Consider the following 18,378-nt stretch of genomic DNA (forward strand, 5'->3'; position numbering starts at 1 on the left):
ATCCCTCTGTCCTTAGGACCCTCGCAGCGGATAAGTGTATCTTTTCGGGTCAGGATAGGCCTAATTTTCGCAATATTACGCAGATGAAAATGAAATGTTTTAAATGAGAATTAAAAGAGAAATCTTGGTCAAATATTACTCCGAGGTTTCTTATGGTAGTGCTAGAGGCCAGAGCAATGCCATCTAGAGAAACTATGTCATCAGATAAAGAGTCTCTGAGTTGTTTGGAGCCAAGAACAATAACTTCAGTTTTGTCTGAATTTAACATCAGGAAATTGGTGCTCATCCAGGTTTTTATGTCTTTAAGGCAATTATGGAGTTTAGTTAATTGATTACTTTCTTCTGGCTTCATCGATAAATACAACTGAGTATCATCCGCATAACAATGGAAATTTACAGAGTGATTTCTAATGATGTTACCTAAAGGAAGCATATATAGAGTGAATAGGATTGGTCCGAGCACAGAACCTTGTGGAACTCCAAAACAAACTTTAGTACGTAGAGATGATTCATCATTAACATGAATGAACTGAAAACAATCAGATTAATAAGATTTAAACCAACTTAGTGCAGAACCATTTAGGCCAATTAAATGTTCCAGTTTCTGTAGCAGAATTTGATGGTCATATCTGTTTATTATGCGAATGGTATTAATCTTCTTATCTAACTTTCAGCAAAAGACAGCACAAGTGTATTTCTCAAAATGTCAACTCAGGCTGATTTTTGGCTTTTAGTGCAGATCCATCGCTGTTAAATGACCTTTTATGGTTTTTTTTACCTTGGCAACACAATCTAACTTTAACACTGAACTTTTGAAGAAGATCATTGTGACATTTCTAATGTTATATTTTCAGTGCAGATGCAGAATTAAGACTGCAGAGCTGCTTCCCTCCGAGCTTCTTTGGATTGAAGACAGATTTACGCTTCCTGCAGTCCATCCCGACTCCACCTCTTTGCCTGAGAGGCCAGATCCTCCCGTTTCAGTTTCTACCCAGGCTATCTCATGATTCTCCCTGACAGCTGAAGCGTCAACCCCCTGACACTGACGGGAATTTATGGTCCGGTTCAGGATGCACAGTAGCCCCGGGAAGGGAATACACGATCGGGGCACAGCAGGGACCCGACTCCATTCATCCCCAAAAAGTGAAGCTACACTTCATTCCAGTTCGGGGATGACGCCAAATATAGCCTCAAGTCAGGCTTTATTTCAATATATATTATATTAATGAGGGGAAACTGTTGATTTAACATATTAATCATCATCATTCATTTATCATTGTTTGTCACTGTGACTAGTTTTAAGTATTAAAATACGAAAGTGTCAATGACAGTGAACGCAGCACTAGTTTTGTTTGGCTTTTCATGGTGACTATGGGACGCAAAATCTATCTTACCTGACAAAACACACTCAGATACTAACACCTCCCACATCCATAGGCGCACACACACTCACACACTCATATTTCACATCATTTCTGCTGCATGGCAAGCTCACAAACAGCAAACCAATAATAAAAGCTATATTGTTCTCCACACATGACTGCACCAAGTATACCTCCCGTCTGAGTAAGATAAACAATAAAGGAAATCTCTTGCATTTGCAATATTTGTTGAAATACACACATTTTGAACGGTGTGCTCAGTATTTTAACACCACTGAGAGCAAGATTTACGTGTTTTACAAGAGTACGCTCAGCATTTTAATAAGGTGGCTATGTTCTGATAATGAAACATACATTCATACTGTGTCCTGCTGCAGCAGCAGTTAGGAAATACAAACATATCGTGCATATATTAGGCCAAAATGTTAATTATAACATTATCTGACATTTTGTAAAACGATGATCATCTGCTGGTCATAATTATCAATTCACATAATGTAGTGCTGATTCAGCCTTTGTGGAAAAAGAAAAAGAAAGTTTCATTAAGGGAAATTACGAGCAGAGACAGAAATACAATGAACCACATGTTGACGCAGCAGGAAATACACAGGTGTAATCAGTTACATTAATTATGCACCTGCAGGACTGAGGGGTGAAATGCAGGACCTCAACACTGGATACAGAGGTTTGAGTGCTGCATCTCAAATCCAGTTAGGTTTGGGCAACTGGACACCTTGGTAAATTGGTTTGTGTTCTCACGGCAGCATTTACAAGCAGACCAGATCAAATGCCTTGTGTGAGAAAGCTGCTCTTGATTGGTCAGAATTTCCATGTGGGAAAAATCCAGGAAGTAAACAAAACGGTGAAGAAGAGTACACTTGCAAGATAAATGTGACACTTTCTAATGTCACAATGGAGGGACAACTACGCAGGTTGATTTTAGCGCTGCTCATCGTGGACTATATTGCTGTCATTGTTCATTTTAGTCAAACCATACAGTTTGAAAACGAGGCGCGGCTCCAACTAGAAAACAATGTTTTGATGCATTGGATGTGCTGAATGTGCATATTAAGGCAGTACAGGAGGAGGTGCACATTAATAATCCTCCAGGACTGTAACATGCTCATGTTTAACCCAAACAATGTGTCATGAGACTGCAGTTGGTTCACATCCAGGTCGGAACACGTTCTCACCACAAACGAACTGCACCAGAGTTCAGTTGTAACCAGACTGAGACCACTTCTTCAAGAAGGTCTCGGTCCAGTTGTTTTGGTGCAGTACTTGCTTCATGAAATAAAATCATTTCTATCTAATTTATTTGCTGTTCAGTTTCTAAATGTAATTGTTAGGTCAGGCTAATGAATGTTGGCTCTCTGTTCTAATTTACTGACAAACCTAAATAGAACAAAGCCCTCATTAATGTTGTTAGTTCCACCTGTGCTTTACTTTTAATGACAAGTCAAATTGTCTGTGAAATGTCTAAACTGAGCTCACTGTTTGCTTGACAAGGATCTGGTAGCTTTTTCACAGCAGGCACTGTGACCTGCACAGGTGGAACTAATACTGTTAATTAGGGCTCTGCTGCAGAGGAGAGTCTCAGTAGGCCGTAGCAGTCAGCAGGATCTCTGATAGGTTCACCCAAATGGGATGCTGCAGTCGTTAATGATATTAACAACACCTGTGTTTGAGGTGACAAACTTGAAAATGATGTGACGTAGATATGCTGCATTCATGCACTGTTATCAGAACATGAAGAATTTGAACATTGCTCTTGTGTCTTTGGATCCCTTTCACATTGTTACAAAATTATTATCCTCTTTTCTAGCCTTGCAGTCAGGTGAGATACCAACCTGTTCTTCCATTTCATCACTACCGATGCTATGGTGTCTGACAGCGACACAGAGGGCACCCTTTAGTTCAGTGGTTCCCAACTGGTCCAGCGAGATTTCTCCTTAGTCATTAGTTCAAGGTCCACACAGCTTAATATATTCAGCATCATATTTGCGTTTGGCCATGTCGTCAAGCTAGTTTGCTGTCTCTGTTAAGTAGCTGTCTGTTACTTATTCATTCTACAGCAGGAACTGGAACTTCAAAATAAAAGTTCTGTGCTGGAAATTGACTGTACTTCAAAATAAAACGCATTTTTTACAAACCTTACATGTTTGCGAGTCACTTGTAGTCCATTCAGAATGGACCTGTGACCCACCAGCTGGAAATTACTGCTTCAGGGTATCTCTGTGACAAACAACTGAAACACATTGTAAAATGTGGTTACTGTTGTAAAACAGACATGGTCAGGTTGAAGCAACAAAAGTCTTTGGTTAGGTTTAGATAAAAGATCATGTTTTGGCCAAAATAAGTATGTTATGGTATGGATGTCTGTGCACGGCAACCGTACATAAATTCTGAAAATTATGAAATTATGTAGCCACAACATATGCCACTTTTACACTGCCAGATTTTCGGCGAATGTTGGGCCGTTTTGCCAGCAAGCTGCGAGCGTTTAGACACACAGAGCTGGATTGGTGAGTTGATCCGAGGCGCCCAATTTTCCACCTTGTAGGGTAGACATATTGGCGGAACCCTTTTAGTATAAACAGACCGAGGCGTCCTTCCGCAACGGGAGGGGCTGTTGAAGACTTGTGGGAGGAGCTGTTGATGACACCGCACGTGCGACCCACTGGCGGTGGATAAACAGGAAACAGCTGATAGCAGGAATTAGTGAGCAGCTAGTAGCAAGAGGGAAACACAAACCTGACAGACACTGTAAAGATGAGCAACTGTGGAGACAAGGAATTGCGTGCCCTCCTTGCCCTCGCAAACGAAGAGGCCGTTAACCGTCAGATGAAGGGGACGGTGAAGGATGGGCGGACTTACGAGAGAATCGCTGAAGGACTGACCAGCCGCGGCTTCCCTCCCACGTCACTGGTTACGTCACATGCTGAGCTTGTTTTTATACTGCCAATGCTAAAAAAAGACTGATTGGGCTTTCCTGCAAATCTGCACAATTCCTGTTTAAAAAGGGCTCATCTCAGGGCTGACACATAGAGACAGACAACCATTCACACTCACATTTACACCTACGGACAATTTAGAGTCACTAATTAACCTTCTTGTCTTTGGACTGTGGGAGGAAGCTGGAGTACCTGGAGAAAACCTACACTGGCACGGGGAAAACATGCAAACTCTGCCACCCTGGGGTTCGAACCCTCTTGCTGTGAGGCCACAATGCAAACCACTACCGCTTCTAGAGATATAGTAAATGTAAATGAGGTGATTAGCTTCTTTTGTCATATCTGTAGTAGTTCGTTCATGAGTAAAACACAAACAAACAATGCCTTAATTGATTAACTGTCAGTGATGGAGGCTTTGCGGCTTTTCTGACGCCACTTTGTTGCTGAAGTAATTATGACACAGAGATATATGACACCCCTGAGTTGGAATAACAACCAGGAGGCTGATAGGAATATTTTTTCTCACTTGGCTGCTCTTAATAACAGTCTGTATAATATGACGTGAGCGACTCGGAGATACCATGTTGACTGGTAATAGTATTTCAGGCACCCTGACAAATGATGAAAAGCACCCGTGACTCTCAGCTTTCCACAACATCGTAACAGAAGCCGGCAGAGAGGAGGAGGAGGAGGAGGAGGAGGAGGAGAGGGGGGGAGGTACATCCATAGGGTAAAAGTAAAACCCCACTAGTACTGCCTCCCAAACAAAAATAGGAATCTCTCACATTCCCGCCGGTGGAGTTTCCAATTGTGGAGCTTTCAGGTTGCAGCAGAAATGCCACAGGCTATATATCACCTCCTCACAGGCTTTTATCTCTTTTATGAATCTGAGATGAATGAGCCACGTTTCTATTTATAACGTCCCGTGCATGCGCCTCACAAAGCTGTTTTGACACTGCACATTCCGATCTATTTATGTTGGGATTTTCTACAAGTTACAATCGGACATACCATTCCCACCGGCTAAAACAGGCACAACACACATCTCAAGTGTGTATAGGATCATATGGCTTCTGTATGTGATGTTGTACGCTCATCTGAATAAGACACTGGGCGATAAATTCAACCTGTGAAGCTCATTATTCAACATTGTAGTTTCTGGGTAACACTTTAATTCAACCCCAACCCTCAGTTCAATCACTTTAACCTCCAATAATTGATTTTTTGACCACTTGAGGGCGGTGGAAACGACCTGTAAACACAACGCTGACATATTATCTCCTTTTAAGCTGATATGGGGAGCTTGTTAGCAAAAAGTTGCTTATTTACACACCCAGCAGACACAGAACACCATTAGCATTCATTTGGAGTTGTGTTGGTGTCGACTTGATGAATGGAAGTCCTGCCTTCACTCTCCTTTTAGCTCTGTTTCTCTCGCAGCTCCTGAGGGAAATATCTGGCTCCTTAGCTGTTAAATGCTCCACTGTGTTCACCAGCTAGTTTCTAACTGTGTCTGTCTGATTGTTTGGTGCTGAGCAGGTAGTGTGAGGTGGGTTTGTCAGAGCTTTTTTACTGAAAACAGCTGCAAGATGAAGAGACTGAATCAGAACGATGAAGGTGCAGGCCATAAAACCAGAACCATGAACTCAAAGAGGCTAAAACCACAGAGTGTGTGTAGCCACCATGTCGGCACCTATTGGTTTGAGGACTACTGTTTCGACTACCTGGTTTCACACCAAAGTCGTCGAAATCTGGCTCTTGGGCAGTGACTTGTGGCGTCAGACGTCAAAAAAGCTGTCCTTTAACGTCGGTATGATACGTGGCCAGTCGCCATTATAGTTTAACTGCACTTGGTGGCGTCAGGGGGAAAAAAGGAAAAAGGAAAGTTAAGACGATGAAAGGTCAATTAGGGCAGGTGGGAGGGGTGGTGGATGGGTCCAACAAACACTGACCTTCACCAAGGACAGCGGCGTTCGTGTCCCGAAAGATTATAAAGCCAAACCCTGTTCTTTTTTCCTAAACCCAACCACGTGCGTTAGTTGTTGGGGGAAAAAAAACGTAAATGTGCGTTGTTGTACTGCGTTTAATTTTGAAAGAGACTGTACGTAAATGTTAAATTTCCTGTGACAACAGAAGTGTATTTTGAAAGAAGACAATGCATGTAAAAGGCAGAACTTGACACGACGTCCCAGACAATGAAACTTCATTATGCAGCGTCCGTCACGTGATGCCCTGCAGTCAAAAAGACATTATCCTATTCACTCGCATGGTGAAAAGATGTCTGTAAATCAGTGGATACATTTTTTTGAGCATCACATCTCCTGCAAAATGACTCATGTCACTAACAGGATTTGATCCATTCAGTCTGATAACACTTTGAGAGAAGAGCAGCACGATTAAATCATTTTAGCCTCATTAAAGTTAGCACAGTGCCGAACCGGAAGTTAGCCGTTTGACTTAGCTGCTTATCGTTAGTTGCGTTAGTCAAACCATTTTGGCTTCATGCACCACTGAGCAACTCTCATAGGAATGAACAAGCCCTGCGGTCAATGCTGTATCCAGTTCTTTTACTACATCCATGGGTCAGACAAAACCAAACTTTTATCCAGAAGACCACAGTTCCTGTCCAGAGTGAAAAAAAGAGTCCAAGATGTTTTAACATAATGTTATACAATTTAGGCCTATGTACGTATGTGATATGTATGTGTCACATTAAGTTATTTAACAAACCTTATGATATAAAACCAGACAAGGATTTTTCTCTCAACCTAACCAAGTAGTTGTGTTGCCAAAACCTAACCGTGACCGTGTGTAATGTGTGTGGACAGGGCATACGCAAATGACGACTCAAAGATTTTGTTTTCCAGCATTTATTCACTCCTGCAGAAGACAATATGACATATTAACTGCCTGCTGGACACCTGTAAACACACAGGAAAAACATTTTACACCAGAAATTTTACACCATAAGTCTACAAAACTCATATTAGCACACACAACAAAACAAAACAGCTGCTAACGTGACAATAAAAACGGTAAACAATATGCACCAAAGATAACAACATAAACTGCTCAATTTACAGAGTAAATTTTAAAGTAGCACAGCAGCATTTTTCAATACGACTTTACCCAGCAATGCACAACAGCACTGCGAGGGGCAGACAGAGCGAGCTACGGAAACCCAGGAGGTACAGAAGAGGCGATGTGCAACAAGTTTATTCCCATAGGAAACATTAAAAATAACACTAAATAAAAATAACTCATAGAGATAAAACGAACAAACGTAACAAATATTTTAAATGATAAATAAAATTTACAAATATAGTTTAACAACAAGAAATAATTACATGCACTTTTAACTCTTCAGTTCATCAGTATTTGACGACCCTGGGGGGAAAACAGATCTGTCATGTCTTCATACATTCTGGCTAAAACATTATATTATAAACACAATAATCGCCACACGTAAGTCCTTCAACATACTCATTTGAACCATTGTTAATATAGAGACATTGATTATAGCCGCTTTCTAACAGAGCATACCGTATTAAGTGTAATTGGTTTGTAAATAATGTTTATTGCTCATAATTTTTTAAATAATATATCACAGATAAGTAATAATCACATATTAATAAAGACAATTTTGACTTTGACAGGTTGTTTAAAAATCCATTTGCCTGGTGCATATCCTCCTGCAGCATAAAATTTGTCCTTCAGAAACTCTGGATATGAGCTTCAGGGCATGTGAATCAAAACACATTTATCTATGAATCATTTATCATTTAAATATTAAAAAGCTAGAGCCCAATGAACTTTTATAAACGACCCTCCAGCAGTTGTGACGGCACACTCAGTGACCTTTAAGTAAGGTTATGCTGCAGGAGGATGTACAGCAGACACAATAAAAAGGTTATTCTTTCAAATGGGACACACTGATCTTAACAGGCGTTAGTTATAAACCCCATTATGGAGTGTTTCCTGTTCCAAAGTGGTGCCAATGACTCCATGTCCATTAACATACAGTTTTGTTAACTCTGGAACAACAGTATTATGTCTTTACTTTCTCAGTGGCAGAGCTGGAAAATATATCTGAACTGCCATTTTATCCAGATACAGATATGTGAAGCACCTGTCATGAAACCTGAGGTGACATTTCCATAGCTCCTGAAGACATTAATGTATATTTATTTCCTGCACACAGTCAGTAGGTTGTACGAAGCCATTGAAAAAAAATGCTTGATGCAGTGTGACAGCCAAAGTGTTGGGTAGAGTTTCACATTCTATATATAAGCCTGGTGACTTGTGTCCCTGCTGCTCTGTTTAAATGCCAGAGTCACACTGTCAAAACACAGAGAGAGGGGCGCAACAATATGATGGACCTTTTTGAGACCAACCCTTATCTTTTCAATGATCTGCGCTATCTGGAAGAAGGGGATCATGGACCACTGCAGCACCTGGACATGTCCGGGGTGTCTCCTCTGTACAACGGCAACGACAGCCCGCTGTCACCGGGCCAGGATAATGTTCCGTCCGAGACCGGGGGGGAGAGCAGCGGGGAGGAGCACGTCCTCGCGCCGCCGGGTCTCCGGGCGCACTGCGACGGCCAGTGCCTCATGTGGGCCTGCAAGATCTGCAAGAGGAAGTCGGCGCCCACGGACAGACGCAAGGCCGCCACGCTCAGGGAGAGGAGGAGGCTCAAGAAGATTAACGAGGCCTTCGACGCGCTGAAGAGGAAGACCGTGGCCAACCCCAACCAGAGGCTACCCAAGGTGGAGATTTTACGCAGCGCCATCAGCTACATAGAGAGGTTACAGGACCTGCTGCAGACGCTGGACGAGCAGGAGAAAAACGGATCATGCCACAACTTAAAAGAACAAAGTGTAAGATATAAAAAGAGTCAATGTGGCTGTGATATTCAGATGAATTTATAATGACATCATGACCTTTTATTCCCTGGTGCATCTATTACATCCCTAAAATATTCCTGCATAGACTTGTAAGTTGTCTGTGTTGCTTTTAATTATTTCTAATTATTTATTTAACCTTTATTTAACCAAAAAGTCCCACTGACATTGAACAACACAAAAGAGCTAGAGCTGCAACAATTAGCCAATTAACTGATTAGTCGATGGGAAGTAAATTATTTGCTGAATATTTTGACAGTTGATAAATTGTTTAAATCATTTTTCATGCAAAAATGTCAAACATTTGCTTCTTAAATATGAGAATTTACTGCTTTTCTTTGACATTTATGATACTAAATGATGAGGTCTTTTGGTTTAAGACTGTTGGTTGCACAAAAGAAGCAGGTTGAATATATCATTTTGGGTTGTGGGAACTTGTGATTGCATTTTTCTTTTTTTTTTTTTTTTACAATTATTTTAGACTTTTAGATTAATCAATTTATCATGAAAATAATCAACAGATTTATTGATATTGAAAATAATCATTAATTTCAGCCCAAAGTTGTGTTTTTATGCCTGTCAAAAATATAAGGCCTGTTTCTGGGTTAGCCAACACACTTTTTTCAGTGTGCTAATTGTCAATTTGATCAAATATACTTATAGTTCTCCATGAGATTGCATATTAACAGACAAAAAACACGTGTGGATAACTTGTGCTGTGTGTTGTTACAGGTGGCCAGTCATGAGTACCACTGGAAAAAGTCCTCAGAGAGCTGGCCGACCTCTGCCGACCATTCCACTGCAGCAATGACAAACCAGAGAGAAGGTACCGCTGTCAAACTCACAGGCTAAACAAAACAATGGACGTAGCCACTGTGATGTCACCCACTGGTTTGTGGACTCCGGTTTTGAGTTTGGCATTTTGGCAGCCGCCATCTTGGATTTATAGAGCCATAAGTGACCAAATTTGGACTACAGGGTGGAGATAACCCTAATGCTAGCTTGGTTAGCACAGTGCATTTACAGTTATGGTTATGGTTAATGGATAATACTAATGCTCATTTTCGCTAAATTAAAAAAAAAAAATTAAAAAGCATAAAACTATTAAAACAAAATGTATGTACTGGAAAACTGGACTCCCAAAAAGATGTAGATGACACTAACAATAGCTGCTAGCTTGGTTAGCATGATTCATTTACTGCTGTGGTTAACTGTGATAATGCGAATGCTAATTTTTGCAAGTGAGAAAAAAAAAGGCTCAAAACTAATAAAACAAAATGTACTTGCTGAGAAAACTGGATATCCGACTCCTTAGATGGTGGCAATAACCCTAACAACAGACAGCTGCTAGCTTGGTTAGCATGGTTCATTTACAGCTATGATTAACTGAGATAATGCTGATGCTAATTTTTGCTTGCAAGAAAACAGGGTTTCAAACTATTAAAACAGAATGTTCATGTGGAAAAACTGGATATCCAGTTCTTTAGAGGGTGGCGATAAGCCTAACAATAGTAGCTAGCTTGGTTAGCATGGTTCTTTTACTGCTTTGGTTAACTATGATAATTTTTACTAGCAAAGAAAAAAGAAGATAAAACATACATTAACTGTGACAGTGCCAATGCTAATTTTTACTAGCAAGAAAAAAAGATATAAAACAGATGTTAACTGTGACAATGCTAATGCTAATTATTATATAATTTTATTGCAATACTCAGTATATCACAAAACATTAGAAATCGCAGTAATATTGTTTAGTGACCTAAGTATCGTGATAATATCATATGTGATTCCCACCCCTATTTATGTCTGCTGTAAAGTTTGTCATTTTAACATGGGGGTCTATTGGGCCTGACTCGCTGTTGAGTCAGCCTCAAGTGGCCATTCAGGGAACTGCAGTTTTGGACTTTTTCAGTCCTGGAGGTTGCCGCTTGGTCAAACTTCTCTTATAAATCAGCAATAAATAAATAAATAAGTTCATTTCCTTTGTTTCCAGGAACCAGTGAGTCCTCTGCGTCCACCAGCCTCCTGCGTCTCTCCTCCATCGTGGACAGCATCACCACCGAAGACAAAGTCAACTTCAGCGAAGACGTCTCCGAAAACTGAAACATTAGCGAAGACCTCAACTGGACGACAAATTTTCAAATTTCCATGATTTATCCCTAAATTATTTCCACTATATTCAGCCATTCTGGCTTCTGTTTGTTATGCAGCCTTCATTTGTACATCAGAAGCAACTAATTTGTACATATTTTATAATAATGTGATGTTTAGATTTATTTATTTTGTATTCAGGAGCAGATAAACTCTTTTGAGAAAGCTGATATTGTATTTAAATATTTGTACATAACTGACCAAGGCGGTAAATAAAACTTTTGCAATACTCTGAAGCATTGTAGTCCTCATTCTTTGAGGGCATTGGAATATCGAAAGTAACAATCATCATGAAAAAATGATATTTAAAGTCTCTCCAGAGGCACAAATGCTGGTTCAAACCTTTTCTACAAATAAAAGGTTACTCTAGCCCTCACTGTATCTCTGTGTTTTACACCCAAAGAGAAAAAGCCCATTACCAGTTCAAGGTCTACCAGTTCCCCCAGCATTCACGGCTATTAGACGTCCATAAAATCTGTTTAAACTGGGAGAGTTTGCTGCCGGGCTGCTTCTCTTTGTTCCGACTGACCTCCAGCAGGACTGATCCCACAACAGTAACTCGAGTCCCCTCCAAAACACAGCATGCCTCTGCTCTCCTATCAGATGTTGGAGACATGGAAACTTGGGCTGCAGGCTGGTGAGTGCAAAGCCCACTGGGATAATGAAGGTATCCGAGCCATTAGGTCTTAATTCATCATCACTTGCTTTGTCATCACATGGAGAAGTGTTTACATGCGAGCTATTAAAATGCGTGACGAGATGCTAACGGCATGGAAATCCATTTAGTCTTGTTTGTCGTGTATTGACATGAGAGAGGGGGGGCGTTTGTTGATGATGTCGGGGTGTGCTGGTCTCCCTCAGATCTCTGTGGACGACTCACAGCCTTGGTTGACCTTTGGGACTCTGAGTCATCTCTCAGGCCTGTAGACACACATGTGGCCATGCAAAGTGTCACACACGTGTGTCAGGTTTATCAGAAGCTCAAGACATCAATGTAACATCCAATATGTGGAAGGCAAAGCTATGCCAGAAAATTGGGGAGCGTTCAGTCGGAAGGTCACTACCTTGTCTGTGTTTAAGTGTCTGTGAAGTGTGTTGAGTTGCTCTACAGAACAATTTAGGGACTTTTCTAGCACAGCTGCAAAACTTCGTATGATGTGATACATCAACCCAATCACCACAAAAAAATGTTGCTAAGCCCCGCCCCTTTGTGATGGTCCGACAAGCTGTTAGAGTAAGCATGGAGCCCACACTGTAACTAACTGCACTCCTTGAAAAAGTATTATAACATTTTTGGAAAAGGGAAGTGATTCCAGAGAGAAGCAGACAGAGGGGTCTACAGTCTGTGTTTGAAGGATATATCCAGGATGTCAAACTGACTCAGCAGCAACAACAGGTTAAAAAGACAAAGATAGTTAGAAGCTAAAGCCGAACTATAGGCTACAGATCACAGTGTAAAAGTGAACCACCACATCACTGCTGATCGCCACACAAGACAATGAATATAAAGGGAAACTTTGCTGATACTGAACCAGCTGTGTGGCATCGCAGTGTGTGCAGATGAACGTGTTTGGCTTCACTGGTTCCTGTACAGCAGGGTCGGTCTTTCCCTGTTACAATCATTAAAAAGCAAAAGCAGCATGTGTATACATTCAGTAGGCTATATCTTCAGTAGCTAGCTAGCTAACCCTACACTTTTCAGGGTTTGATTTTGGTTTTGGAACAGGGAAGAAACGTATATCTTTTTCCAACCTCTCCAGGTAACGAGTATCATTAATACATGACGTGCCCCAGGCACAACATTTAGCTCCAAATCCACAAAACCAGCCTGAAAATGACGGAAATCTGAAACTATTGAATTAGAGTCAATGGAGCACAGCTGGTCTGAGGGTTACTGGTTCGAATCCACTGGCCAGCTGCGGCCTTCTGTGTGGAGTTTGCATGTTCTCCCCGTGTCAGCGTGGGTTTTCTCCGCGTACTCCAGCTTCCTCCCACAGTCCAAAGACATGCAAGTTAATTGGTGACTCTAAATTGTCCGTAGGTGTGAATGTGAGTGTGAATGGTTGTCTGTCTCTATGTGTCAGCCCTGTGATAGTCTGGTGACCTGCACAGATGTACCCCCATCCTCCATGTGGCCCTGTTCCTGGATAAGCAGTTACGGAAAATGAATCAATGAATGAATATTGAAAGTATTCATAAAGTAGTCAGAATCCTACTTGACCAACTATAACATTAAAGGACGCGATAAGATTTTTTGGAGTGTGGTATTACCTACAGTAGATGGCAACTGGCACACTCCCAGTTTGGAGAAGCAGGCAGGAGTACCGCCACAGAAACTCAGCAATGTACTGCTGTGGATGGGGTAGCAACAAAATGTATCTGAACCACTTAAAAAAAATCAATATCAACTTCAGTCTAAGCTATGTTTAGAATATTTTCACAGCTCTACTTGCCATCAGACAATCGAAAGTGAAATTTATCTATGCTCTCTTGAAAGCCAGACTCCACTGACAACAACAATAATTTTACCTTGCAAAATCGAGCAGTTGCTGATGTACCACTGCCTCAATAAGCTAGTTAGTTCGTGTCATTGGGTGACTTTAGAGTTTTAAATGGTTCGTTTGGATTCAGCAGAGTCACAGGACAACACAAACAAACTAACTAATAGTGGCAGCAGTAGACAAGCAGCTCCCGTGTACTGTGTGGTAAAATTACTAGTTTTGTCAGTGGAGTCTGGTGGCTTTCACGAGAGCAATATAACGACTTGGGTTCTCCTTTAGAAATCACTGTCTGACAGCAAAGTAAAGCTGCTTCTCCAAACTGGGCGAATGCCAACCATCTTTTACTGTAGGTAACATAGTGTAAAAAATCTGAACCATCCCTTTAAAATGCTGCTTAAGTGCTTAAGTATCACGACTAATGATATGAAGTATAAATTATATGTGGGGCCTTTAAGTATAATTACAAAGCACCTTTTACTTTTCATACTTTGGTAACTTTTACTTAAAATATTTTGGAAATTTGAAGTAATTTAAAGTATTTAATTTGAATGCAGGACTTGTCAGTGATTATTGTTAGACATTTGTACTTTTATTTAAGTTAACAATTTAAATACTTGTTCCTCCAGGGAGCTGAACTAAAAGCTTGAAAACACAACCACCATCTTTTACCAAACATCCTGTTTTCTGCAGCAAGCAGCCAGAAACGTGATATCCCTAAACAGTAATGTGATTTTAATGGCCTCCTGCCCACTCACTCTATCTGATAGCTACTTCACTTCATTTCGCAGCTCCATGGGTATCTGCTAATTTAATGTCTGTTTGGTAATGACTGCGTTTAACCTAAATTGTAGACCTCACATCAACACTCACAGTTTGTCCTGTTTGGTTCATCGTGAGTACGTATCACTGTGCTAGATTTAAATCTTTTCTTGACACGCTGCATATAAACCTGCATTTTGATGTAAAAGCTCCAGCTGTGTTTCTAACTACACTTTCTGATTCTAATGTTCGCTTCATCTCCACACAAAGACTCAGCCCTGACTTTCTCTTGTCTAACTTTACAGGGATTCTGGTGTTACTGATGACACCATATAATTCTCATTTGGCTGTGAAGGCAGTGTTTTAAAAGTTGAAGCTGATGAAAGGCGAGCAGTTACAGGAGGGGGGGGGTAAGCCTGCAGGGCTGAATGCTCTGATTTATCCAGACTTTCCTTGAATATGCTCCTAGGAGAAGGATTCAGTGCAGCAGGGCTGGCAGCGCACCTCTTTCCTGCTGCCAAACAAATGCTGTTGCCACTCAAAATGTTTTTTTCTTTTTTTTGTTTCACTAATTCTTGAGGGGGAAAGGGAAATGGACTTTCTGTCTGGGGGAAAGGAGCCTTCAACAGAAACCACTGAGCTTTAAAAAGAGTGTTTTTCCTTTCATTAAACTTAATTTACTCACATAACAGACTTTCTCTTTGAGGAACCTCTGAAAAAATGGATTTTTTAAATGTAGTTATAGTAGCAGAGAAAATCTTTAAATTCCAATTTCACCACCAGTGAAATTAGGCAAAAACATGATTTAAAAGTAGCTTTAATTTTGGTGCTTTTTGCTGTTTTTGTAAGAGTCTAAGTGATAAATTGCCTCTCAGTCAGGGGGCTTGTGTTGCACCAAACAAGCAGCATATTAAGTCAAAGCATGAGGCAGTTTGGAAGAAATAAGGGTTTCAGACGTGAGGGAGATGGACATAAAAGATCACCTCCTGCCCCTCACTTAACTCTGTCTCTGACCCTTGAGAACAACAGAAAAGCAAACCCAAAGAGTTCCCAAGAGAGCAGCCAGAGCGCACAGATCACAGCGCCGGCCTGCGCACAACCACTGCGCCAACCCTCCCCAAAACAACACGTGCTGCGCCAATCTAACTCCAGCCTCAATTAAATGTCGCTTGATCCCAGGTTTTCCCATTGTCGACGTTGTTCTCAGCCCCAACAGCCTTTGATCTTCCCAGCAGCTACAAGCCGATGTCTTCTTCAGCTGTGCCTAATCCAAACTCCACCGGCAGCAGCAGGTACTGTTGTTTTCTTAGGTGCGCGGTGTTCCCAGAGAAGCAGGCTCACCAAACGCTTTGACACATTGTGAGAAATATCCGCATTGTATCCTTGTAAGCTGTCAACAGCATAATTACCCCAAACTAGTCAGCTCGTCAGGGTCGAACTGCAAAAAGCCTCCATTCAGTCTGACAGTTAAAGTTCACTCCAGAGCAGCGCACAGTGTCAGTGTCTTTATTTGTCTTGTAAACAGAATGAAGACGTTTGAAAAAAAGCAGTGATGGAAGTAAAAGCAGCAACACCACAGTGCAATACTTGTTTGTTTTTCTTACACCTAAAATTCCTGCATTCAAAATTTTACCCAAGTATTAAAACACACACAGATGTACCAATTATATAAAATGGCTCCATGAGGGATGATAAATACTGCAATCAGAAGTAGAAATGTTTTTATCACCAAATAACTTTGCATTTACAAAGAATTTGACTTGGAGATATGGTGCATCATGTTAAACACCAGACATAATGTAAAATAAAATCAAGAAAATTGACAATTTAATATGAAAATATATGTATATATGTGTAATATGTAAATATTTTAAGTTATTAAGTGTACAGCTGTGCAGGATGTCCAAGTTACTGTCCAGGGGATGTATAGCTCACAGTGTAATACAGATGCTAAAATATGTGCAAGAGGAGTGATAGTAATAACTGTTGGATTATGATTAGTGATGCAAACGTGTAAGCATCAGTAATGTGGCTGGAGCTCATTTTAACTGCTTTACTGCCAGTAACTTAATCTATACTATTACTGATAATAATTTATTGGTTGTAATTTTGTTCTATTTTGTTTTATTAATGTCAATGTGTGAAGCATATCAGCAGCTGTCAGATGTCAGCAGTGTAGTGGAGTGGAAGTATGAAGGAGCATAACGTGGAAATACTCAAGTTAAGAACAAGTGCCTTACGATTACGAACCAAACAAAACACAAAACAACCAAACAAGACACAAAGCAACAACAAACAGATACTAAACAACCAAAAAGGACACAAAACAACCAAAAAAGACACAAAACAACCAAAAAAAGATACAAAACAACCAATAAAGATACAAAACAACCAAAAAAAGACACAAAACAACCAAAAAAGATACAAAACAACCAAACAAGACACAAAACAACCAAAAAAAGACACAAAACAACCAATAAAGATACAAAACAACCAAAAAAAGACACAAAACCAAAAAAAGATAAAAAACAACTAAACAAGACACAAAACAACCAAAAAAAGATACAAAACAACCAAAAAGAGACACAGAACGACCAAACAAGACACAATAGGACCCAAAAAGTCACAAAATTACCACAAACAGACACAAAGTCACTACATAGAGACACAAAACAACTGAAGTGAGACACAAGAAGGACAAAAAAAGACACAAAATTGCCGCAAATAGAAACACAACAACCACAGAGTGACACATAACAATTAACAAAGGCACAAAATTACCACAGAGCCTCATAACAACCACAAAGAAACACAGAACAAACAACACAAACACACAAAATTACCACAAACAGACAACACGACTACAACATGAATTAAAACACCAACAAAAAAGGGGAGATGGTGGGGCCTTCTGTGTGTCTGTACCCAGGGGCCTGTTGTCCCATAATCTGTCCATGAGTAAATGTACTTAGTTACTTTCCACCATTTGAAAAATGCTGTAAGGTCTAAGATGAGATGGTTTGATTTGCACTGTAAGAAAATGTGAATTATTTTTTGAATTCTGTTTAAAAAAGAGAAACAAAAGTCCTGCTGATATTTTCTGCCCTATAAACAACTTTGATTGTTTAAAGCTCCCACACCATCAGTCCTCTGCTGGAACACAAACTCCAGCACCATAATGACCATCTGTTATGTGCTGAATGGAAGTGCTCGACTTGTGTCAATAACTTTTAACGGTTAAAATTTGGTCCTTGGAAGGCAAACTGGCGTGAGGGAATTGCAGCGGCGGTGTCAGTTGTGTAATTACAGTTTTAATGAGCTTTGGCAAACAGGGATCACCTCATTCGCAGCACCTTCGGTGATGAGCTCGGGGTGTTTAGAGGGTGCTTACCGCTGTCATGCGAATTCACAGGGCTTGAAATGTTACACCTTCCTTTGCAGCTGGGCTGCATCTGCAACGCTGTTGTCTCCACCGTAAAAATTGGCCCTGCATTCTCCTACAAGTGGTCGCCCTCTTTTTCTGCACAGTTTGACCAAACAAAACGCTCTCTTTCATATTTACGTCTTCATAGCAGAGTGGCACATTCACTGTCAGCTTTGACGTGACGCCCGGAGGCCGGGTGCAGATAAATCATGCAAAATGAAGCGCTTGTGACGACTCAGAAACAGGTCATGTGCTGGTTAAAGCTGCAAGCTCTCAGTGCAGAAACATTCCCAAGCGTTGTAT

General features: G+C 40.6%; 1 protein-coding gene across 1 annotated transcript; it reads left to right on the forward strand.

The window, feature by feature from the left end:
* Positions 1-8,625: 8,625 nt before the first annotated feature.
* Positions 8,626-11,627, forward strand: myf6 (myogenic factor 6). The gene is made up of 3 exons (XM_033614362.2): positions 8,626-9,216; positions 9,973-10,066; positions 11,234-11,627. Exons 1-3 carry the CDS (start codon positions 8,707-8,709, stop codon positions 11,341-11,343), a joined length of 714 nt encoding a protein of 237 aa, XP_033470253.1. The 5' UTR covers positions 8,626-8,706; the 3' UTR covers positions 11,344-11,627.
* Positions 11,628-18,378: the final 6,751 nt, after the last annotated feature.

This window comes from Epinephelus lanceolatus, chromosome 23 (genome assembly GCF_041903045.1).
Source record: "Epinephelus lanceolatus isolate andai-2023 chromosome 23, ASM4190304v1, whole genome shotgun sequence".
NCBI lineage: Eukaryota > Metazoa > Chordata > Actinopteri > Perciformes > Serranidae > Epinephelus > Epinephelus lanceolatus.

Coding starts and splice junctions, on each gene's coding strand:
- myf6 (XM_033614362.2), top strand. CDS start 8,707: ATGATGGACCTTTTTGAGACCAACCCTTATCTTTTCAATGATCTGCGC. Junction 9,217..9,972: donor ACAACTTAAAAGAACAAAGT/GTAAGATATAAA, acceptor GTGTTGTTACAG/GTGGCCAGTCATGAGTACCA. Junction 10,067..11,233: donor AATGACAAACCAGAGAGAAG/GTACCGCTGTCA, acceptor CTTTGTTTCCAG/GAACCAGTGAGTCCTCTGCG.